This window comes from Rana temporaria, chromosome 4 (assembly GCF_905171775.1).
Source record: "Rana temporaria chromosome 4, aRanTem1.1, whole genome shotgun sequence".
In the NCBI taxonomy this organism is placed as follows: Eukaryota; Metazoa; Chordata; class Amphibia; order Anura; family Ranidae; genus Rana; species Rana temporaria.
The window spans coordinates 65,983,603-66,008,676 of record NC_053492.1 but is presented as its reverse complement, the minus strand read 5'-3'; the positions used below and the strand labels follow the sequence as shown (position 1 = coordinate 66,008,676).

The 25,074-nt window shown below is 41.9% G+C and overlaps 1 protein-coding gene across 3 annotated transcripts in view; it reads right to left on the bottom strand.

Annotated features, from left to right (window-relative positions):
- The window catches only part of ATAD2B (ATPase family AAA domain containing 2B), a 202,656-nt gene that overhangs the window by 122,130 nt on the left and 55,452 nt on the right, over positions 1-25,074 (bottom strand). For all 3 annotated transcript variants that reach the window (XM_040348522.1, XM_040348524.1, XM_040348523.1), the window contains exons 10-11: positions 22,914-23,025; positions 16,891-17,006 (exon numbers count right to left, since the gene is read on the bottom strand). In XM_040348522.1, coding sequence (XP_040204456.1) covers positions 16,891-17,006; positions 22,914-23,025 — 228 coding nt within the window. The remainder of the gene's footprint in view (positions 1-16,890; positions 17,007-22,913; positions 23,026-25,074) is intronic.

Sequence of the window (25,074 nt, the reverse complement as noted above, 5' to 3'; positions counted from 1 at the left end):
CTGAAAATTATTTCTCTTGAACCTGCCATGGACACCACTCCACCTCCAGTTCAATCTACCAAGAGAAACACTCCTACTAGTCCGACTCAGAATCCATGGAACAAGGTCAAATACAGGAAAATTGGAGGTGACCAAGTCCCCTGAATATTGAATAGACTTACCCAGAACGTTTCTCTTATTCTTTGATTCAGATTAATTTTTTTTTAACGGATGCTTTTTGAAAAAAAAAAAAAAAAAAAAAAAAGAGGGAAAAAAAAAAAAAAAGATTCCGGGTTTGAATACCTGGTTGAATACAGTTTTTCTTTGGATTTTTCTCCTCTTTTTTTCTGGTCATCATCTGATTCAAAATGCCTTTTTTCTTGAAAATTGTTTTTAGATGTAATCTTTTAGTTTGTCGACAACTGACGACGGTGAGGTATTGAACCTCAACTTATCTCTTGTGTCGACACTTTGTCGACCCAATGGGTAAGAATATAGTCCTTTTATGGGACTATACTAAAATTTCTTGTTTGAATGAGGGAAGGAGAATCAATCTCTTCCCTCATTCTTGGTTACGATTTAAACTTGCACGATCTAATAGTTTGTTGTGCACTATGTTTTTTTATTTTTATTTTTTTATCTCTTCTTTATATTTCTTTTTCTTTCTTCCTTATATTCTCCTCTTCTCTTCAGCCTGCCTGCCGATGCTCATGTTTACTGAACTACTGGTAATATCTATATGGTTTTGCCTGTCAGTCGATGATGCTGAGACTTATGGCTGGATCGAATGATGTATCTAAACCCCTTAGTGTTGTTACTCACAACACTCAGGGGTTGAATTCTCCTACTAAGAGGCGCACAGCCTTTCAAGTATACAAGTCTCTCCGTGTAGATGTGGTTTTCCTTCAAGAAACCCACTTTCCTAAACGATACAACCCCTCCTTTTTGCATGCCCACTTTCCGTTATTTTATCTTGCTAAAGCAGAAAACAAAACTAAGGGTGTGGCCATTCTGTTTTCTAGGTATTGTAATTTTAACCTGATTAAAGAATTTGGAGATCCGGAAGGTAGGTTTCTTTTGATACAGGGTACCCTTGATGGAAGACTGTACACATTTATTTCTTATTATGCTCCTAACAGAGGTCAGAAAAAGTTTTTTTCACAGATGCTTGATACCCTTCGTCCATATATGGAGGGGATCGTTCTTATGGGTGGGGACTCTAACCTAGCTTTCGACGCAGGATTGGATAAATCCAAACCTTCTATTAATGGTATCATCAGACCAACTAAAATTAGTTTGCAAGTAGCACGCATTCTACATCAGTCTAGATTGACTGACATTTGGAGGGAGTTGAACCCCAAAACTAAAGATTATACTCACTATTCTAACCCTCACCATTCATATTCTCGTATAGATCATATATTAATCTCTAACCATCACATCCCAGCTGCCATTGAGTCTCATATAGTTGATGTTCCATGGTCAGATCACTCGATGGTTCATGTGTCTCTGAGGAGAGAGGACACTTCTCCTAAAATATCCCATTGGACACTTAATAGGTCTATTTTGAAGGATCCTATCTTAATGAAGGATATTGAGCGATCTCTTTTAGAATATTTTGAGCATAATGATACAGATGATGTATCCCCTGAAACTTTGTGGGCTGCCCACAAGGCCTTTATCAGGGGCAAAATAATACAAGTGGCCGCTAACCTCAAGAAACAAAGGAACCTGGACATAAGGAGACTGGAAAACAACTATTTAGAACTCCGTAAAAAACATAAATCTGATCCTCTTAACTTTCCAATTCAGGCACTTGATGCAGCTAGATCTGCCTTGAATTTGGTACTTACAACTAAAGCAGGGGAAGACTTTAAATGGACTGGTGCTAATTTCTATAAATTTAAAGATAAAATAGGCCCAATGCTAGCTCATAAATTATCACCTAGATTTCAATCACGGACTCTCCCTAAAATAAGAATGAGTGATGGTTCTTTCACCCTAAATCCTAAGAAGATAATGGAGGCCTTTCAGGACTTCTTTTCTAAGCTTTATGCATCCGCTGCTGATTTTTCTTCAGTGGGAATGGATGATTTTCTGGACAATCTGAAACTTCCTCTATTGACTGAAATTCATAGAGAAGTAATGGAGTCTCCCATATCCGCTGAAGAAATATCGTTAGTGATTAAAAATCTAAAATTAGATAAAGCCCCGGGTCCAGATGGGTTTTCAAGTGCATATTATAAATCATATTCGAGCATTTTGACACCCTACATGGTTAGATTTTTCAACCACATGACCGGTGGAGTTCCCATAGACAGGCAACTTAATTTGGCTTATATTTCGGTTATCCCTAAGCCAGAAAAAGACCATAGCCTGGTGGAAAACTATAGACCTATATCTCTCATTAATAACGATCTTAAGATACTCACTAAGATAATGGCCAATAGAATGTCCTCTTTCATTGGCCAATATGTTAGTAAAGATCAAGTAGGCTTCATCGTTGGAAGGCAAGGTCCTGATCAGGTTAGGAGGGCTGTGGATCTGATCTCTATTTTGAACTCGGGTTGGACTGGTGATACTAATCAAAGGGGAATGCTTCTTTCTATAGATCTTCAAAAAGCATTTGACTCAGTATCATGGCCATTCATGTTCGAAGTGATGAAACGTTGGGGGTTTGGCACGAAATTTCTTGGAGTCTTATCTGCACTTTACTCTCACCCTAAAGCTAATATACGCTTTCAGGGTATTTTTTCGGAACCTATTGAGATTCATAGGGGTACTAGGCAGGGTTGTCCTCTGTCTCCCCTGGTGTTTGCAATAGTTATGGAATCCCTGGCTATGGCTATTCGTGAAAACACAAACATCAGGGGAGTTAGATGTGCCAAAAAGGAGCATAAATGTGCCTTATTTGCAGATGACCTTTTATTGTTTTTAACTGATCCAGACACATCCATACCAGAATTATATTCTCTTTTAGACAAATTCTCTATGGTTTCAGGTCTAACTGTGAATGTGGCCAAATCTAGGGCCCTCAATGTTTCTCTCTCTGAATCCACGGTTTCTTTACTGAAGAAAGATTATGGATTCAAATGGGACACCTCTTATATCAAATACCTGGGTATCTATTTGACCCCCAACATCCAAAATTTGTATTTGGCCAATTATCCCCCTATGTATAGAAAACTTGAGAAAGATTTCAAAGATTGGGGTACTCAGAATATAGGTTGGATTGGTAGAATTAACTCGGTAAAGATGACTCTTCTCCCTAGGCTTTTGTATCTTTTTAGATCATTACCCATACCGATAATTAAAAGTCATCTAAAATCTTTTCAAGGAAAGATTACCAAGTTTATTTGGAACAATAAGAGTCCACGCCTTCCATCTCGCACTCTCTATAACTTACCTGAACAGGGTGGTCTGGGGGTACCCAACTTATTATGGTATTATCAATCAGCGAGATTGGCACAATTATCGGAAACCTTTCTTAAACATGAACGCCCTGACTGGTTAGATATAGAAGAGCAGGCGACCCCGAATCTAACGATAGAGGAGTTGATGTGGAGTCCTACCAAAAACAGGCCTTCTATATTATCTCCGACTCTTTCTCAAACCTTAGTTTTATGGGATTCACTTAAAAACAATCCCTCTCTAATTTCTAAAGGCAGGCCTTTATCAAGCGTTTTTCTAGACCCACTCTTTGTTTCTAAAATTGATATAGATTCTTTCAAATGGTGGCATGATAAAGGGTTGTATCGTATAGGTCGTTTTTTTTCACGATCAGGTCCACTTCCTGAGAAACACTTCATAGCCAAGCTAGATCTTCCTGTTTCAGAAAAACTAAGATTTTCCCAACTACATGATTATGCACAAAGCCTATGGGATAGTGACTCGATCTCTGGATTATTGACACCTTATGAAAGTAATTGTGATCAGGGTTTGATCAGGAAGGGAAATATTTCAATCATATATCAATCTCTTGCTAATAATTGTACCAAATTACCTCATATGTTGGCCTGGGAAAAGGAACTTAATAACACTTGGGATTTATCTGACTGGTGTAATAACTATACTAGATCCATTAAAGGATATGTGAATATATCCCTTGTAGAGGCTAATGTAAAAATTTATACTAGGTGGTATCTAGTTCCTGTTAAACTGGCTTCCATGTATCCGTCAACCTCGCCCCTATGCTTTAGAGGTTGTCAGGGACTGGGGTCTATGGTACATATATGGTGGGAATGTCCCAAAATACGGGGATACTGGAATAAGGTGTTTAACATAATAAGACGAGTCACAGGATGTAACTTACATCAATCCCCCACTATTGCTTTACTTAACGGAATGTTACCCCAGACCTCCAAGGTTACTAGAAAACTCATCCAATACATTCTGACGGGTGCCAGGATCACAATTGCAGCTGCGTGGAAAAAAACTACTGTCTCCATCAGGTATATGAAACGAAAGGTTACATGGATCATGGAACAAGAAAAGAGGGTTTGTTCCATGTTGGATATGTCTACTCTTTTCCATGAAATATGGGAACCTTGGATGCAATTTATGGGAATATCTTTTACCCCGTGAAGGCTGTGAAGACATTTATATCCTGTAGATGATGGTGTTCATTGGCAGGCAGGCTGCCATATCTTTTTCTTTTTCTCTTTTCTCTTCCTTTCTTTGATTTTTCTGTGTTTATTTCTCGTTGTCTTATCTATGAGGATAGAATACTCACTATTTCTCATTCTCAGGGTGTTATGTTTAGGTAAGAAAAAAAAAGAATATATTATAAACATTTGTATTTACCTATGTTTAGGTTTTTAAAGGATTACACCAAACTTTTGGGGATATTAGGTTTGAGGAGGGTTTAGAGAATATATGATTATAGAAACCGGTGGGTTTTAATAAAAACTATTAGAGGGAGGGAGGGGGGATTGAAGGGGTTGCTTGATCTCTTGGACACAGGCAGTTCCCGTTGGGGGTGTCGGAGAGGTTATTGTTCTCCAGAAATCCCATCCTTTATTTGTTCCGTGAACTTAGGTCTAGTACACACATGGGGATTTTTTTTTTTTTCCTTATATATAATTTATTGTGTGGTAATGATAGCCCTAAGGGATCATATAGCATATTAAATTGTTATTTTATTTAATTATATATTATTAGTTACACCTAATTTTTCTCCGTTGCTTATATGAACTGTCTTAATCTCACCGTATGGTGAAGGACATGAGAAATGGATAGATGTGATGGACAGTTACTATGACAGGAATGTCTAATATGTGAAGTAATGTACTTGCTTTACTGTTTTCTGTATATTATTGATTTGTATACTGCTGATATAATACAAATGTATGTACTTTTATTGAAAATAAACTTAAAATTGAATGAAAAAAAGAAACTGCTTGTGTGACATGGCATCAACGGTGTACAAAGAGCAAAGTGCATGTAATGTTTTATCAGTGCTGCATGGGCTACCAGAATGGAAGCATTTCAAAACCCCTCCTATGCTATGATCGGTAGCATTTAGCCGATAATACCGACACACAGCTGTGGCATAGTGTGATAATGAAGCATTAATCAATGCTACCACACAGCTCTCTACAGGACTGCGTTGCTTTTAGGTTTAGCATTCATCACCTGCTATGAACAGCCAATCAGCAGCAGTTAATGCCAATCTCATGAGTCTCCAACTGTAATCTGGGCAGTATGCCAATACTACAGATCACACCCCCTTCACTTGATATGGCATGCTGGGTCATGTAGTTCCCTTAACAGCAGGCAGATGCAGACAAAAATCCAGCTCTTCTAAAGAATACACAAATAAAAAATGCTTCTGTTTATATTTGTGTTACATGAATACAAATATTTCCTTGGCATTTGCTACTTTTACTAGAAAAAATGCCCTTGACTTTAAAACAGTCTTTCATACATACTTTATGAATTATTTCAAAAGTATGCATTTTGAAATTCTAAAAAGCAGCCAGAGATGAGAAGCTCAGAAATGCATCACTGATCTGTGACATAAAAAAAGAGAAATAATAACACAAACTTTCGTTCCACCAAGCAACACACACAGCTCTACACACAACATGGAAAACAGGCTTAGCGGCCAGCACTGAATCGAATGAAATGGCAGAGCTCGGGATAATGCAAGGCTCATCCGTACAGCACGTCGCTAAAAGGTCACTTAAGCGGTGGCAGGGCAATCGAAAAAGAATTTGCATAGAAAAATGCTTTTCATTAACAAGGACGACATTTACCAAGCCTCAAGCACCTTTACAATAAAGTTTTAGAGAGATGCTCTTCACGATTCTCAGAAATGTTATAGTGATGGGTGCAACGAGACTGGCACAATAGTGCACATCATTCTGGTAGTACTAGTCCCTGGTACTGACAGTTTGCAGAGAGGATTAGGCACAGCTGCTCCTGATACAGTACAAGGTGAATATACAGAAGAGCTTATTTTATTCTAATGCTTAGCAGCTTATGGGTTATGATAGGGTAAGGGATTAGGGGGCTCAGCTTAAACTTTAGAGTTAAAGGATAAGTTCCCCTATTGGGAACATGTTTCATCTGTTTTTAGAGTAGAAAAAACCTTTACCTGTAAAAAATATGCATTTATTATTTTTTAAAACATGAACTTATTTACTACCGCTTTAAATGGGTTGTAAAGGTTTGTTTTTTATATTCTAAAATAGGTTCCTTTAAGCTAGTGCATTGCTGGTTCACTTACCTTTTCCTTCTATTTCCCTTTTAAATGTTTTTTTCTTTGTCTGAATTTCTCACTTCCTGTATCTCCTCAGTAAGCTTGCCCCCATCATCCGAGCAGTTCTGGCTAGGGGTTAGTCAGCGTGCTCGCCCCCTCCCTTAGGGCAACTACATACCTGGGGGAGACAGCGTCCCAAGGGAGGGGGCAAACACGCTAACCCCCAGCCAGAACGGCCCGGATATGGGGGGGGGCAAGCTTACTGAAGAGGAACAGGAAGTGAGAAATTCAGACTTTTTGTTTTATACATACTAAAAGGGCGATATTAAGGCTATTTATTTTTTAGAAACTATTAAAAACATGTTATACTTACCTGCTCTGTGAAATAGTTTTGCACAAAACAGCCATGATCCTCCTCTTCTAGGGTCCCCTGCTAATGCTCCTGGCTCCTCCCCCCAGTCGAGTTCCCCCATAACAAGCTGCTTGCTATGGGGGCACTTGTGTGGTCTGGCTCTTGAGCTGCCCTGACTGCAACTACTGACACAGACAGAAGGGCTCAGCCCCGTCCCCCTCTCCTTCGTCATCGGACTGAAGTGTATGGGGACTGGGGGGATTCTCTGCAACAAAAAAGGTAAAAAAAAAAAAACAACTTAAAGCTTTAGAACTACTTTAAAGCGGTGGTTCACCCTAATGAAACATTTTTTTTTTTATAGCATTAAATTAGGCATAGTAGCGCGAGCTACAGTATGCCTGTATTGATTTTTTTAGCCCGGTACTCACTGTGCAATCCTCTATAGAAGATTCCGACTCCCCGCGGGGAATGGGCGTTCCTATCAAGAGGGAGGATGATTGACGGCCGGCTATGGCACTTCACGCTTCTCTGGAAATAGCCGAAATAGGACTTGGCGCTTCACGGCGCCTGCGCATAGTCTGTGAAGAGCCGAGACCTGTTCCGGCTATTTCCAGAGAAGCGTGACGTGCCATAGCCGGCCGTCAATCATCCTCCCTCTTGATAGGAACGCCCATTCCCCGCGGGGAGTCGGAATCTTCTATAGAGGATTGCACAGTGAGTACCGGGCTAAAAAAAATCAATACAGGCATACTGTAGCTCGCGCTACTATGCCTAATTTAATGCTCAAATGTTGTTAGTGTAGGTGAACCACCGCTTTAAGGGCTTTTCACACAATTGAAATAGATGTTTTCTGTGCATTGATGTACATGGTCTTTGAGAAGCCCATTAGCTTTGAAGATGTCATTAATGCATGTTAGATCAATGCACATATTTGCCAGCACACCACAGATCATCTAGTGTCAGCTGAAAGTTTTGCTGAAGAATGATCACATCACAAAGGACAAAGTGCAACGTTTTGGAGCCGTGCATCATCAGATTCAGATTTAGACAGATATCACAATTTCTACACACTCTATGGACGGGGAAGCCTCTCCCTCCCAAATTCACAGATTACGAGCTCTGGTGCGGGCAGGCCATCGGACAAAGGGGAGGGATCTCGGTCATCTACTCTTCACTCACTCGCCCGACCGAGAAGTTTTCCTACATGATGGCATGGGAGACCAACCTCCAACTTGAATGGGACCTGGAGACCTGGCAAGTGGCTTGCTCCGATTCATTTTGGGGTATCTTAAATACTCCCTTGATGGAAGCAAACTTAAAAGTACTCATGAGGTGGTACATGACTCCCGCCAGACTTGCGGCCATCTACCCATCATCAGATCCCAGTTGCTTTAGAGGCTGCCAACTCCTGGGTTCGATGGTGCATATCTGGTGGGAATGTCCCAGAATTAGACCAGTCTGGAAGTAGATTTTTAACCTCATCTACAGTCACTAAATGCTCGGTCCCCGGGTCAGCATCTGTTGCTCTCCTTAATGCTCGGGTTCCTTGTATATCCAAGCCAAATCAGAATCTTATCCGGCTTATGCTCCTCGGAGCTAAAATCACCATTGCTAGGGCTTGGAAAAAGCCTAGGGTTTCAATTGAAGCGGTAAAACGCAAAATTTCATGGATTATGGCACAGAAAAAGCTGGCCAGTATCCTATCAAACACAAAACAAAAATTTGAAGCTGTGTGGGAACCATGGGCGTCCCACTGTGGTATATCTCTGGCGACTGGGGTACACCCTGTGCTACCTGCATCCTCAAGCTCTAGTTAGGCACATGCTCCCTTTCATTTCTTTCTCCCACCTCTTTCCCTTTCCTACCTCTCATTCTTTTAAGATAGTTGTATCACTTAAAAAGGAGTTCCACCCTGAAAAACATTTTTCCACCAAAAATCAAAAAAAAAAAAATTGTTTTACTTACCCTAAATAGCTGTTGCTATGCGGAAGTGCTGAATCTGCCTCTTCATCTTCCGCGGTAGATTCTATTTTTCGGTTTCTTCTTGTGAATGGGACGTGCTGCATTCTGGGAACTGTGTGTATCCCAGAAAGCACCCGGCCCATTCACAAAGCGCCGCTCGCGCATGCGCAGTAGGAAACGGGCAGTGAAGCCGCAGGACTTCACTGTCCGTTTCCCTTACTGTGGATGGCGGCGCTTGGAGCTGCCAGGATCAAGGATCGGCCGACATCGCTGGCGACTAGGACGGGTAAGTGTCCTTATAAAAAGTCAGCAGCTACAGTGTTAGTAGCTGCTGACTTTTATTTTATTTTTTTTAACGGACCTCCGCTTTAAGGGTTTTATCTTCTGTTTTTTTATGAAGACAATTTGGCAACACTATAGGCCTGATTGAATTTGTGATTACGAGCTAGGGGTGCACTGAAGTTAAAGCGGGGGTTCCGCACTCGTTTAACCCAGTCTTCAAGCCTGCTGCATTGCATTTCTCCGAAAAAAGGATATCTTTTAAAATCCCAAGATGGACGTTTCCATCTTTACTGTGGGCACTGTGAAGCCCAGCAGCTTGTCCTTCCGGGATACGGTGAATGCAGACGTCCCAGCATTCACCGCTCTATCCCGCGCATGTGCAGTGTTGACGGCGAATGATCCCATTAGGGGTGCCCGGGACAAGTAGGACTCCACCGAGCGATAGATCACTATATTCACTTCTTTTCCTCCCCTTCCCTTTCACTGTTAGCAAGCTTGTATTCTTCCTTTAATCAGCCCACAGTTGGGCATTATGAAATCAATTGAGGCCTTGTTGCCGACACTATGCCTTGTTTGTTGAATGTTATGATGTAGACCCAGCCTTTTGTCATACTGTAATTGTATTCTGTATTTGAAAAATAAAAATCTATTGAAAGACATTTTTTTTTTTTTGCAATGCTATTATAATATAGGTGCATTTTGACTTGTGTGCACTGGGGGTGCCAATCAAAATAAATGGCAATGCACATATACTCAAGCATTAGGGTAAATTCCCGCTTTAACCAAACGTCAAACGGCCAGTGTTGATAATGCAGATTTGATTTTATTGCAAGACAACCAACCGGCAAACAAAAAAGGTAAGTTTAAAGCGGATCTCCCATGCAAATACGTATTTTTTTTTTTAGTGTAGTTAAATAGCCAATTGCAGGGCATAAGTAAACTCTAAAATCTCCTCTCCAACGTCCGCTCCTCTCTCTTTCTGTGTGGAATATACACTTATATTCCTCTGTGTCCGCCGTTGCCATTTTTAATGTGGGCATTACAATCACAGGCAGGGACTTCCTGATCCCCGAAATCGTGCGATGTTTCCTATAACAGGTCAGAATCTGATCAGAAGGGAGCTATGACACAAGCTCCCAGAACACACAGCGCGGTCCAGGAAATGATGATATGCCCGAGAAAAACCCGAAGTGTGCAGACCGGAAGGAGGACTAATCTATACGGTACTATAAATATTTGATAAACAAAAATATCCGTTTGTGCAATGTTTAGTAGCAGCAGTAGTCTTAAGATTATCTTAAAATTCGGGTGGAGCTCCGCTTTAAGAAAATCTGGAGACCGAAGGTCCCCCTGAACGATGTATAAATGCGGTTGTCTGGTAAGAGTTGGGTTCCAAAGTATCTCTTTACTGAGAGAAGGGCTTTTATAATCAGCCATCTGTTATGCAAGCAGCTAATCCGTGCAATGTGGAGAAATGACTGAGCTGTCACACGTCCCCCTCTCCCCGGCTGACCACATCTTGGTGCAACGCAACAGCTGCTGCCAGGAGATTTAACCCTCTCCCAATGGGGGCATTATGCATGTTTGAATAAACCTCCTATTATAACTGTGTGACACTAGAATAAGCTTGTATTTATACCAGTCTTCATAAATGCAACTAAAGGAACACCGCGTTTTCTGTAAGGCAACAACGCCCTCTACAGAACACACCGAAAACCAGTCTCTCCAATCAGGATGCATACAAAACATACACACAAAACAGACGTCATAAAAGCGACCCTCTCACTGGGTAATTTTTAGTCAAGAGGTCACCAATAAAAGTCTGTTGTACATGCACTGAGCCACCAAGCACTCTTGCTAGTGGCTTCACTTAAAGCAGAAATTGAGTAATTTTTTTTATCTTTCCATATATTAACCACTTCCCGACCTCCTCATGTACATTTACGTCGGCAGAATGGCACGGACAGGCACATCAACGTACCTGTACGTGCCTGTCTAGACGTGGGTGTGGGGTCCGACCCCCCCCCCCCCCCCCCGGTACATGCGGAGGTCGGGTCCGCTCGGGGAGCGATCCGGGACGACGGCGCGGCTATTTGTTTTTAGCCGCTCCGTCGCGATCGCTCCCCGGAGCTGAAGAACGGGGAGAGCCGTGTGTAAACACGGCTTCCCCGTGCTTCACTGTGGCGGCGCATCGATCGAGTGATCCCTTTTATAGGGGAGACTCGATCGATGATGTCAATCCTACAGCCACACCCCCCTACACTAGTAAACACATACAGTGATCCCTAAATGTTACAGCGCCCCCTGTGTTTAACTCCCAAACTGCAACTGTCATTTTCACAATAAACAATGCAATTTAAATGCATTTTTTGCTGTGAAAATGACAATGGTCCCAAAAATGTGTCTAAATTGTCCGAAGTGTCCGCCATAATGTCGCAGTCACGAAAAAAATCGCTGATCGCCGCCATTACTAGTAAAAAAAAAAAAAAAAAAAAAATGCAAAAAACTATCCCCTATTTTGTAAACGCTATAAATTTTGCGCAAACCAACCGATAAACGATTATTGCGATTTTTTTTACAAAAAATAGGTAGAAGAATACGTATCGGCCTAAACTGAGGAAATTTTTTTTTTTATATATATATGTTTTTGGGGGATATTTATTACAGCAAAAAGTAAAAAATATTGCATTTTTTTCAAAATTGTCGCTCTATTTTTGTTTATAGCGCAAAAAATAAAAACCGCAGAGGTGATCAAATACCACATTTTGTTTGGGAGCCACGTCGCACGACCGCGCAATTGTTAAAGCGACGCAGTGCCGAACAGTAAAAACCCCTTGGGTCTTTAGCCAGCATATTGGTCCGGGGCTTAAGTGGTTAAATGTTCTGTCCTTGTCGTTTCAACTTTGGATAGTAAAAATGCTTTTCTGCCAGTAAATGGCTTATACAGCCCACTTCCTGTTTCTTGTCATTAGCCTAGGCTTATGACATCATGCACAGCTCTCTCTAGTGAGTTTGCCAGGAAGGAAGGGGGGGGTGAGTGATAAGAGGACCAATGTCGGTACTGCGACATTATGGCAGACACTTCGGACACTTGACACATTTTTGGGACCATTGGCATTTTAATAGCGATCAGTGCTATAAAAATGCATTGATTACTGTAAAAATTTCACTGGCAGGGAAGGGGTTAACACTAGGGGGCGAGGAAGGGGTCAATTATGTTCCCTAGGTGTGTTCTAACTGAAGGGGGGGTGGGACCGACTAGAGGAAATGACAGGTCGCTGTTCATACATTGTATGAACATGCGATCAGTCATTTCTCCCCGACAGGACTGGGAAGCTGTGTGTTTACACACAGCTCCCGGTTCTCGCTCTGCAACGAGCGATCGGGGGTGCCCGGCGGTGATTGCGCCCAACGGGCACGTGGGCGGCAGCAGGGGCGAGCGCGCACCCCCCTAGTGGCTAAAATGTGAAATGACATTATATTACGTGATTTCGCGCAGCCGAGCCGGCTGGTCGGCTAGTGGTCAAGTATGGTCGGTACTAAAAAACATAATTACTTCTTTAGGTAAATAGATATTGCATATGAAGTATCTCATAAGCAGGTGAAGTTCTTATTTTCTGAAGTTTTCAGGGGATTCATCTCCCACAATACCCATCCCTCTGTGGCATTTTAATCAGAGAATCCCTGAAAGCAGACGCTTTAAAAAAAAAAAAAAATTGATTAGGGCTGTGGGAACCCCATGTATGAAGTACCCCCTGTAGTAGAGGTTCTAATAAGGCTTTAAGGTGAAACCCCCCCCCCCCAAACAGGATCCGCCAGGCACCCCAAGAACATTCTTAGGGAAGGTTTAAAAACAGCCAAAAGCCTCAAACTAAATCTCTAGAAGTTGTTGATTAATAGTTATTCATAATAAAACCCAATATGAGACTGACAGAGCTGCAGAAAAACTACAAGCCCCAATTACCTTGTGGCTAGCTACTATTAACACTAATAAAGATAGCAGCACAGTGGCTAAGTGGTTAGCACTTCCGCCTACCAGCACTAGGGTTGTCGGTTTGAAACCCAACCACAGCACTACCTGCATGGAGTTTGGGGTGTGGGAAGAAATCCACACAGGCACAAGTAGAGAACATGCAAAGTCATGCTAGTAGGGTGATTGGATACTGTCTAAATTGGCCTTGGTATATTGCATGTGTGAATGAATGTGAGTTAGGGACCTTAGATTGTAAGCTCCTTGAGGGCATGGACTGATGTGAATGTATATTAAACATGTAAAGTGATAGTGCTATACAAGTACCTGTAATATATAAATATCCAAATTGCTATTCAGAAAAACCACAGGAATCACAAACCAACACAGTGAAGCTTATAGGTTGAAATTGGATTGGCCAGTGTGAACAAAACCTTGTTAATGTCATTTGCCTGTGCTGAGAATTTACACCCAAGTGAATAAACCCCACTATTTACTCAGCATGTCTGTGACTGAGCTGCAACGACCCCTGTAAATGGCAGCACTGGCCTTCTACTTAAACAGCTTTCACATAATTAGGTTTAATACATGGCAGTCTAAAGAGCGATTGCGATACATAAAGGGCCTTAATCACTTGAGGACCAGCAGTTCCAACTTATGGCCCCCACCAATTACTACAGAACGTTGCTACGGATTTGTTTTTACATACGATAATGGAATTTAGGCACTTCCCCTCTGGAGAAATTGTATTCATTTTTCTTACACATCAAAATCAGCATCGTACGTAATAACTACTTAAAATCCCCAAAACGTTAGATTTTCTAGGCATGGCAAAATAAAAATATGGTAGTTGTAATTTATGGTGCATGAAAAATTTTCAGGAAAAAAAAATTATGTTTGGGCACACAAATTTAAAGTGGTCGTAAACCGCAAAAAAACTAAGAAAATCTCCCTGCTAGTTAAAATGTCATAATGTGCTAGTATTCATCACATACTGTACTAGCACATTATGAAAGACTTGCCTGAAAACTAAGCCCTCCAGCGGCACGCCATCACCGCTGACAGGGCTTCCATGTTCACCTGATCTTCCTTGCGTGAACCGCTGGGTTGCGGCCATCACATTGACCAAGCCACGATGTCTTAAGTCAGGCATGCCCAAAGTCTGGGCCGTGGGCCAATTGTGTCCCGCGTTATGGTTTAATGTGGCCCCCTTGGTAATTTGGAGATAGAGAACTAGAGATATAGATTATATATATATATATATATATATATATATATATATATATATATATATATATATATATATATACATATACACACACATATATATATACACATATACATATACATATACATATACATATATATATATATATCTCTCGCCATCTCTCTCTCGCCATCTCTCTCTCGCCATCTCTCTCTCGCCATCTTTCGCTCTCTCGCCATCTCTCTCTTTTGTGGCCCCCAAAGCCACAAAAAGGGTATACACTGTATTAAAATCGGCGCTGCCGCGGAGGGGGCAGGACAAGCACTGGCAGATTACATACAGGAGAATCTGTTTACTCGGCGGCGTCTAATATGAAGTCCCGTCTCCTGGGCTCTCATTGGACAACTGTTCTAACATCGGAGGCAGGACTTTGTATTAAAAAGGCCGCAGTGTAAACAGGAGATCCTCCTGTATGTAATCTGTTGGTGCTCGACCCACCCCCCTCCGAGGCTACAGATGGGCATTGATCAGGCTGCATTTGCAGCAATGGAGAGGCTGCATTGATGGGCACTGACCCTTTTTTTTTGCTTCACAGTTCTTCAATCTGAAAGAGACAGGCCAAGAGGAGTCATGGCACTCTTATAGTGCTCTGTATTGTTTAAAACCTCTAAAGTAGAACTATACCAACACACAACCCAGCAAAGCTGTATCCTGGGGCTCCCTTACCAGCCGCCAACATCTTTAGCCCGTCTTCTTATAAGTCTTTGATATTAGGCCATTTTGATTGGCCTGGCTGAAGTGACATCACTCTTGTGCATGCCCTCATTCAACTCAGCAAAAGCCAAAATTTTAAGCAACTGCACATACACAGTTGGTGTACAGCGCCAACAGGCAGGTAATACTTTATAAAGCAGGAGAAACATAGTAGGTCCTTTCTGTATTAAAAAAAATTTGCATAAACAGGCAGGTTTTCTAAGTATATTTCTACCTAAATACCTTTACAGTCATTAGTTTAGAGTTACTCTAAATAAGGGACCTAAAATTATTGCTCACTGTGGTGTGCGTGGCAAAAGAGAACATATATTTGTGTGGCACAATAATTTACATGCACGAGTTTACATTTTAGGGGAATTTCATTCATTACCGTTTTTCTTTGCAGTCAACTTTACAACTGTGACAAATGGGCCAACAAGACCTCTGTAATAGAACTGGGTAGGTGACGGGTACTCTTTACAGAGAAAAATTAGGGGTCTATTAAGCAGACTCCTACTTTATTAGAAGACATACAAGCCAGAGCGAGAAACTACAGTGGCTGGCAAGGGGAGCAAGTATCCACTTGATCAGTGGCTGGGTAGCGGCTTTTCCAATACACAGGCCACACAAATGTAAATAAAACGCTTCTTTGACAGCCATCTCTTGACTGATTTTGTTTTATTTTTTTAGTTTAGACAGATTGGGGAAGGATTAGAACCCCCCCCCCCCCCCCCCCATCATGTTTTGCTGCTATCCAGGACTCCATTAAAAGATGTCACCGACCTCACATACTGTCACAATGACAACAAGTTTATTAAGCAGGAAGTGAAAGAAAATACACTGCACATGGTTTCTGCCCAATGCAATATGGAAAGATTCGATGAGGACTTGAAAAAAAGAGCGGACTGACACCCTGGATGTTTGTTCATTTAAACTTATCGACATCCTAATAAAATCCAATAAAAAGACAGCAGACAAACTACAGGGTGAAATGACGCTCATACAAACCGATGCTATGAATAAGCACTGAAGCACAGTGCGAAACGCGTTAGCCTTTTCGTGATTGTTTGCTGTGGCGTGTGATGTTCTGTGACCAGTTTTAATAAAAAGTAAAGTTTTTGGAGTGCGGCTGTCCCAGCTTCTTCTCTTTAATTTTGCATGGAAAGCGTATATGATGAGGCTGGCTTCTGAGCTTTGCATGTCCTGGTCTGTCTGAAGTGTCTGGTCATTGGAGGTGGGACAGACCAGGAGTGAAAAGACCAGACAAGCCAATTACAGAGCATGAATCAGACCAGGAGTCAGACTCCTGGGTCCACCCAGAGCAGTGATTAAGTCTCTGCTGCCTTTACCAAGAACTACAGTGGGGATTGTACAAGACCGGTGGTGGCTGAGGGAATAGATAGACAAGGCAGCCACTGGTCTAGTGGGCAGGATATGAGGGGGAGGGACAGAGGGCACGACACTAAGTAAAGCTGGATTTGTCACAGACAGGTGGACTATGCTCTGTAAGACCAACAAATTAGTTAAAAAGGCATAAAAAGCACCTGCACACATGCCACAAAACTTCTGTCGGAGTTCAGCTTTAACACTTATTCCAAAAGAAGGATAAGGGTTCCCACTGGACATAACGCGGTGCTCTTTTCAGCGGTTGTTGAACTCAAAATATGACTAACTGCACTGACCTGGGTGGCTGGATCTTGAACTTCTCAAAGATCTCTGGATACAAAAGTGGGAAAACAACCATTTCTTTCAATGCATATATGTGCTGGCTCAGACCTCCGACACGATCAAACCGAATCTAGAGAGAAAAAGCAGAAACATACACATTTAAATCAGACATACAAAAGTAAAACAATTTTCATTAAAATTAAGTTGACATTTAGCAATTGAAAGGTTTGTCTTCCTGGCTCCTCTGTATAGTAAAATGGGCAACTCGCTTTCTGCAATAAAGCAATCTCTGGCTGCTCTGTATAGTAAAATAGGCAACTGAATGCCTCCAATAAAGTAATCTTCAGAGGTCTTCAACAACCAACACAGCTCTTTCTTTTCATGTACAAAATATAGCAGGGTACTGAAAAAACACTGCATCTTTAAGAGCCAAAATGCATTCTCCAGGACTTTAATCCTATGCTGCTAGGTTCTGAATGTGAAAGCAAATAAAGCGCTACATTGCTGTGAAAGACCTTTGTATTGGATAATATCACTGGACAAGGAGTTATTGTAGCCCAGAAAGTGTGGGTGGGCCATTGGTTCCTGCATAAGGCAACCAAGGCTGGTGTGCTCTCTCTCCTCTAGTGAAATGGCAAGTCACCCGTCCTGCAAGTTCCCATTTTTCAGGATAGTAAACTGCAATTAGATTGATCTTTAACTCTAAGGATTTATATTTAAAGAATGCGCGATTCATTTGACTGAAACCATACCAATCAGATGTCGCAGAAAATGTATGTTAAATCTGCTTTAGTAAAATACTAATCCCTAAAACACAAACATACACTGCAAGATGCACGATATTGAGTCAGTGCATGGTACAGTCTACAAACATTATCCCATTATTAAGTGCTAAAAATTATGAGTATTTTTTCTCTTTGGGTTTAGGGTCGTGTGTATATATAGTTATATTTTTATTTGACCTTCAGTCTACCACTCACTTGAACAGCAGAATAGGTGTTATTTTAATTAAACATCTTATATACTTACCTGCTGTGCAATGGTATTGAACATCCTCTTCTGGGATCCCCCAGGTACTGTCTGCTGCTCCTCCTCCTGTGTCTGCCCCCATACAAAGATGCTTGCTATGGGGGTAGACATGCAGGCTTTAGAACCACTTTAGAGTAGAATTCCAGGCAAAACCTAAATACTCCTAAAAATGCTTCCTCCTCTTTCTGAACACCTATTCTGACTAACCTGTGTAAGAAAGATCCAAAGACACACACAAAGCGCCCTGCCCCCAGCATTAGATGGTCAGCAGCGACAGCCAATGGCTTCCATAGCTGCCTTGGTCCCAGTGAGTAGAGGGAAGAGGGAGAGAAGAGATGCAAGTCATGCACAGCACTGGATTGATTGAGGACTATTTAGAGAGGAGGGGAGCACAGCATGTTGGAAAGCATTTTTAATTATACATGAAAGTCTTTTTTTTTTAAAGCATAAAACATGTTCTACTTACCTGCTCTGTGCAGTGGTTTTGCACATAGCAGCCAAATCCTCTCCTCAGAACCCTTCGGTGGCGCTCTTGGCCCCTCCCGGGAGCACCTGAGCAGGCTCGCTCCCAAGCCGTTGCTCTGTGTCCATTCAGACACAGAGCCACTGCTTGAGCTCACCTACCGATTTGCTCACTGACTGATTGACAGCAGCGGGAGCCAATAGTGCCCACTGCGGTCTCGGCCAATGAGGAGGAAGAGTCCCTGGACAGTCAAGGGTCTTGTACATATTGCTGAAGGAAGATCGGGCTCAGGTAAGTATTAGGGGAGCTGCTGCACACAGGCTGTTTGTTATCTTAATGCATAAGGGTAAAAAAACTTCTACCTTTAGAACCACTTTAAAAGTAAAAGTCTGTAGCTACAAATACTGCAGCTGCTGACTTTTAAAATATCATTAGAACCATGTTAAAGTTGAATTCCAGGCAAAACATAACTACTAACTGTTAGGAGGGGGGACGACAGTGATAAAAGTTTGGTTTTGCCTGAAATTCTACTTTGAGGCCAATCATCAAGTATCCTAGTGCTATTTTAACCACTTAAGCCCCGGACCAATATGCTGGCTAAAGACCCAAGGGGTTTTTACAGTTCGGGACTGCGTCGCTTTAACAGACAATTGCGCGGTCGTGCGACGTGGCTCCCAAACAAAATTGGCGTCCTTTTTTCCCCACAAATAGAGCTTTCTTTTGGTGGTATTTGATCACCTCTGCGGTTTTTATTTTTTGCGCTATAAACAAAAATAGAGCGACAATTTAAAAAAAAAATGCAATATTTTTTACTTGTTGCTGTAATAAATATCCCCCAAAAATATATATAAACATTTTTTTTTTCTCAGTTTAGGCCGATACGTATTCTTCTACCTATTTTTGGTAAAAAAATATCGCAATAATCGTTTATCGGTTGGTTTGCGCAAAATTTATAGCGTCAAAATAGGGGATAGTTTTTTTGCATTTTTTAATTTTTTTTACTAGTAATGGCGGCGATCAGCGATTTTTTTCGTGACTGCGACATTATGGCGGACACTTCGGACAATTTTGACACATTTTTGGGACCATTGTCATTTTCACAGCAAAAAATGCATTTAAATTGCATTCTTTATTGTGAAAATGACAGTTGCAGTTTGGGAGTTAAACACAGGGGGCGCTGTAACATTTAGGGATCACCTAGTGTGTGTTTACAACTGTAGGGGGGTGTGGCTGTAGGACTGACACCATCGATCGAGTCTTCCCTATAAAAGGGATGACTCGATCGATGCGCCGCCACAGTGAAGCACGGGGAAGCCGTGTTTACACACGGCTCTCCCCGTTCTTCAGCTCCGGGGAGCGATCCCGACGGAGCGGCTAAAAACAAATAGCCGCGCCGTCGTCCCGGATCGCTCCCCGAGCGGACCCGACCTCCGCATGTACCGGGGGGGGGGGGGTCCCGATCGGACCCCCCACCCACCTCTAGCAGAGGACGTACAGGTACGTGATTGTGCCTGTCCGTGCCATTCTGCCGACGTAAATGTACATGAGGAGGTCGGGAAGTGGTTAAAGGGTAGCAGGCTATTCGCAATCTCACTCAATTGTTGTTCAATTAAATTCACAGGAGCAGCAATGCTGCATCATTAAGCAGACTGTCACTTGCCAAAGACCTCTGCTCAACACCCTTCAAAGTCTAGATCTTGGCTCCAAACCCAACCCAGCATCTTTCCTCATATATCCAACACTGCCACACTGCTCTTAACCCCTTTCAGTGACACAATGGAGCCAAAAATAAGCATTTCTTGATGCCACACTCCTTTCCCAAAAGTCACCCACACAGCATGAAGAAGTTGGGTCGGTTGCTTTTCCAGCCATCAGTAAATTCTGCAGAACTTCAAATTAAGGAAAACCTACACCGAGAAGGTATTAAAGGGGTTGTAAAGGTAAAAAAAAAAATTCCCTAAATAGCTTCCTTTACCTTAGTGCAGTCCACCTTCACTTACCTCATCCTTCCATTTTGCTTTTAAATGTCCTTTCTTCTGAGAAATCCTCACTTCCTGTTCTTCTGTCTAACACAGTAATGCAAGGCTTTCTTCCTGGTGTGGAGTATCGTGCTCGCCCCCCCTCCCTTGGACTACAGGAGAGTCAGGAAGCTCTCTTTGCAGATAAAGGAGCTGTGTGTTAGTGGACGTCCTGACTCTCCTGCTCGCCCCCTCAAGGGAGGGGGCGAGCACGACACTCCACAGCAAGGAAAAGGTCTTACATTACTGTGTGGAGTTACAGACAGAAGAACGGGAAGTGAGGATTTCTCAGAAGAAATAAGGACATTTAAAAGCAAAATGGAAGGATGAGGCAAGTGAAGGACTGCACTAAAATAAAGGAAGCTATTTAGGGGAATTTTTTTTTACCTTTACAACCCCTTTAAGGCTTCCAATGGAGGCTACCAGACCCTCTTCTGAAAATGCCATCTCTCTGCCTATTATGATCCAGGTGCTTCTTTATGTGCCATGTCACTGACCTAAAACAAGTATGGAGATTAAGAATTGTGATGTCACGCCAACATTCCTTATTTGCCATCTTATTTTACGTCCGTGACAAAGTACTAGTCAGACATTAAAGGGGTTGTAAAGGTAAAAGTTTTTTCACCTTAATGCATTCTATGCATTAAGGTGAAAAAACTTTGACAATTCCGTAAAATATTTTCTAAATATTTTATTCTATCTTTTCATGTGACAACATTGAAGAAATGACACTTTGCTACAATGTAAAGTAGTGAGTGTACAGCTTGTATAACAGTGTAAATTTTCTGTCCCCTCAAAATAACTCAACACACATCCATTCATCTCGAAACCGCTGGCAACAAAGGTGAGTACACCCCAAAGTGAAAATGTCCAAATTGGGCCCAAAGTGTCAATATTTTGTGTGGCCACCATTATTTTCCAGCACTGCCTTAACCCTCTTGGGCATGGAGTTCACCAGAACTTCACAGGTTACCACTGGAGTCCTCTTCCACCCATCCACGACGACATCACAGAGCTGGTAGATGTTAGAGACCTTCCGTGTGAGGATGCCCCACACTGAGATGCTCAATAAGGTTTAGGTCTGGAGACATGCTTGGCCAGTCCATCACCTTTACCCTCAGCTTCTTTAGCAAGGCAGTGGTTGTCTTGGAGGTGTTTTTGGGGTCGTTATGTTGGAATACTGCCCTGCGGCCCAGTCTCCGAAGGGATGGGATCATGCTCTGCTTTAGTATGTCACAGTACATGTTGGCATTCATGGTTCCCTCAATGAATTGTAGCTCCCCAGTGCCGGCAGCACTCATGCAGCCCCAGACCATGACACTCCCACCACCATGCTTGACTGTAGGCAAGACACACTTGTCTTTGTACTCCTCACCTGGTTCCCGCCACACATACCTGACACCATCTGAACCAAATAAGTTTATCTTGGTCTCATCAGACCACAGGACATGGTTCCAGTAATCTATGTCCTTAGTCTGCTTGTCTTCAGAAAACTGTTAGCGGGCTTTCTTGTGCATCATCTTTAGAAGAGGCTTCCTTCTGGGACGTCAGCCATGCAGACCAATTTGATGCAGTGTGGGACATATGGTCTGAGCACTGACAGGCTGACTCCCCACCCCTTCAACCTCTGCAGCAATGCTGGCAGCTCTCATACGTCTATTTCCCAAAGACAACCTCTGGATATGACGCTGAGCACGTGCATTTAACTTCTTGGTGAAGCCTGTTCCGATAAACCGCTGTATGGTCTTGGCCACCTTGCTGCAGCTCAGTTTCAGGGTCTTGGCAATCTTATAGCCTAGGCCATCTTTATGTCCACCAAGTTATTTTTTTCAAATACTCAGTTCTTTGCCATGAGGTTCCATGTTGAACTTCCAGTGACCAGTGTGAGCGATAACACCAAATTTAACACACCTGCTCCCCATTCACACCTGAGACCTTGCAACACTGAGTCACATGGCACCGGGAAGGGAAAATGGATAATTGGGCCCAATTTAGACATTTGAACTTAGGGGTGTACTCACTTTTGTTGCCAGCGGTTTAGACATTAATGGCTGTGTTGTTAGTTTGAGGCAACAGCAAATTTACACGGTTGTACAAGCTGTACACTCACTACTTTACATTGTAGCAAAGTATAATTTCTTCAGTGTTGTCACATGAAAAGATAATAAAATATTTACAAAAATGTGAGGGGTGTACTCACTTTTGTGACATACTGTACTTGCCTGTTCTGCGCAAAGGATTTGCACAAGTCGCCTGCTGCTGCCACCAAGTCTTCTGTGAAAAGAGGGCGGGGAGAGACGGCACTGGAGCGACTTCAGGGTCAGATAAGTGCTGGGGGGAGGGGGGTGGGTATGAATGTCGGAAGTTTTTTTGCCTTAATGCAGAGAATGCATCAAGGTAAAAAAATATAATAAAAAACTACCTTTACAACCACTTCAACATGCCCTACCCTTTTAGAATCCAATCATAACAGATCTAGAAGAGATAAATACAAGCTTTAAATACAATACTTCAGTGCAACACTCACCGATCTATCCAAGCTCATTGGATCTACATCAGCAAGGCTGGCACCAACCTTGACCCTTTCTCGCACGATACCACTGGCTAGATCTTCAGCTGTGAGATTCATAGGGAGACACCTAATATATAAAACATAAAAAGAAAAAGGTCTCAACCCACAGGGAAACTCAGGAAAACAAGTTCAGCAAACCGTGTCACTGTGCTTCGGACAGTTTTACTGAAGGTATACTTAGAGCTGCATGATTCTGACCAAAATGAGAATCGCAATTTTTCTTAGAATAAAGATCACGATTCTTGTGGCGTAAAATCTTTCACATTATACAAAAAAAAAATAATAATAATAATCGGGCCAACTTTACTGGTTAGTTTTTTTTTTTTTTTTTTTTTTTAATCACTAAAAAATAAAAATATTTTTGCTTGAAACCAACAGAAAAGGGTTAAGGGCCAGTTCACACCAGATCTGTGCGCATTTTTTATGCACTAAAAATGCATGTACAGTGTTTTCCCATGTATTCCAATGGCTCTAGTTCACACCATGCAAAAAATTGTGATAACGATTAATCGTGCAGCTCTAAGGTATACACAAGTCTAAAGTAAAGCCTGGTTCAGGTTAAGTAAAAAATGTGTGTACTTTTTTAATTTTGGATAGTATAAAGAAAGTTTAAAACCTCCCTCAGGTATTTAGTGTGGTTTGTGTCCCCCGCTAGGGAAATTCACACCATTTGTCTTAACTATTGTCTCCGGCAGTGAGTGAGGGAAAGACAAAAATGCAAATTCCAGTGAAAACCGTTTTAGTATTTTCCCTAATTTTGTAATACACGGATATGTATTGCGGTTTCCGTCATATGGAACCGTAATCTTTTCACTTTTTAGGTTCACAGTATTAATATATTTGGAATGTGGTAGTCTGTATGTGTTTTTGAACGTCCATATTTGGATGACCACAGGCCCATATAATTTACAATTTCACTATGTGCTTTTTTATAGTTTAGGGAGAATACCTATGTTTCTCCAATAGGGTTTTATACAGCAGCTTTAATTTGGTTGCGGGTGGTAATTTACATTTTTGGCCGTACTATTATGAAGGATACTTCATTCAGGGACTTATTTTTTATCTATTTACTTTGTTTTCATTTTTATTGTTGCTGCTTTGATAAGTAATTTTATCAGCTTCTCTGTTGGCGCTTATCCTAGTCTTTAATGGGCTGGTGTAGTGCTGTTTCCCACACTCAAAATTGAGTTTTGTGAGTTTCCTGTTCCTTGTGATCAAAGCGAGGCTTGGGTACAAATAGCGGTGAATCACTGCAGAGCCCATCCCCATTGAAAACCTGGGACGTCGTGCAGTGATGTCACCGCGTTCTACGCTAGGAGGAAGGGCTCCTGTTATGCCGGCCGGCATCTGCTTTTATATGCCTATTTTACATGGATGTTTGTAAGTAGGTTTTTACTGTTTTTTATTAAACCTGAGTTCAAACGTTATTACGCTATGGTCCGGTTTCCTTTATTATGCATGTCTTTTGGATTGGCTGTCTAAACACGGATCCGATGTCTCCATAATCCGAGGATTCTAATACCTACCTGTAGCTCCGTTCACCCTGGTTCCATCCCGCTGTGGATTGATATACACTGCTGTTTATCCAATATCTGGTAAGCTGCTCTCCATGTGGTGGTGGTTCCCACGGATATCAAGTGCACCTGGGTGTTCGTCCCGATTCCTGAATCTGAGGCGTCTTGTTCATTATTCAAACAAATTGGACTTTATTTATTTTGATATTATAGGTGCTCTCTGCTATGTATATTTTGTAGTTGGCGCAGTTTTTCTTCTTTCCTTTGTAATGTCCTTGTGAACTTTCCCCAAAAAGGCCAAAAAAGGGTTTAGAAAAAAAAAAATCCTGACAGTTTTAACTATTCCCTACTCTGTAGGGCTAACAAACATGTAAAAGAAGGGAAGATGAAGAAAAGCTTCCAACACTAGAAGTGTAAAAGATTTTCCACTCAGCACAGTGGCCAAGTGGTTAGCACATCTGCCTGGCAGCACTAGGGTCCCAATCACAGCACTACCTGCATGGAATTGGCGTGTTTTTGTGCCTCCATGGGTTTCCTCTGGGCACTTCAGTTTTCTCCCACACGTCAAAGAAATGCAAAAGTTGGTCCTAACATATGTACAG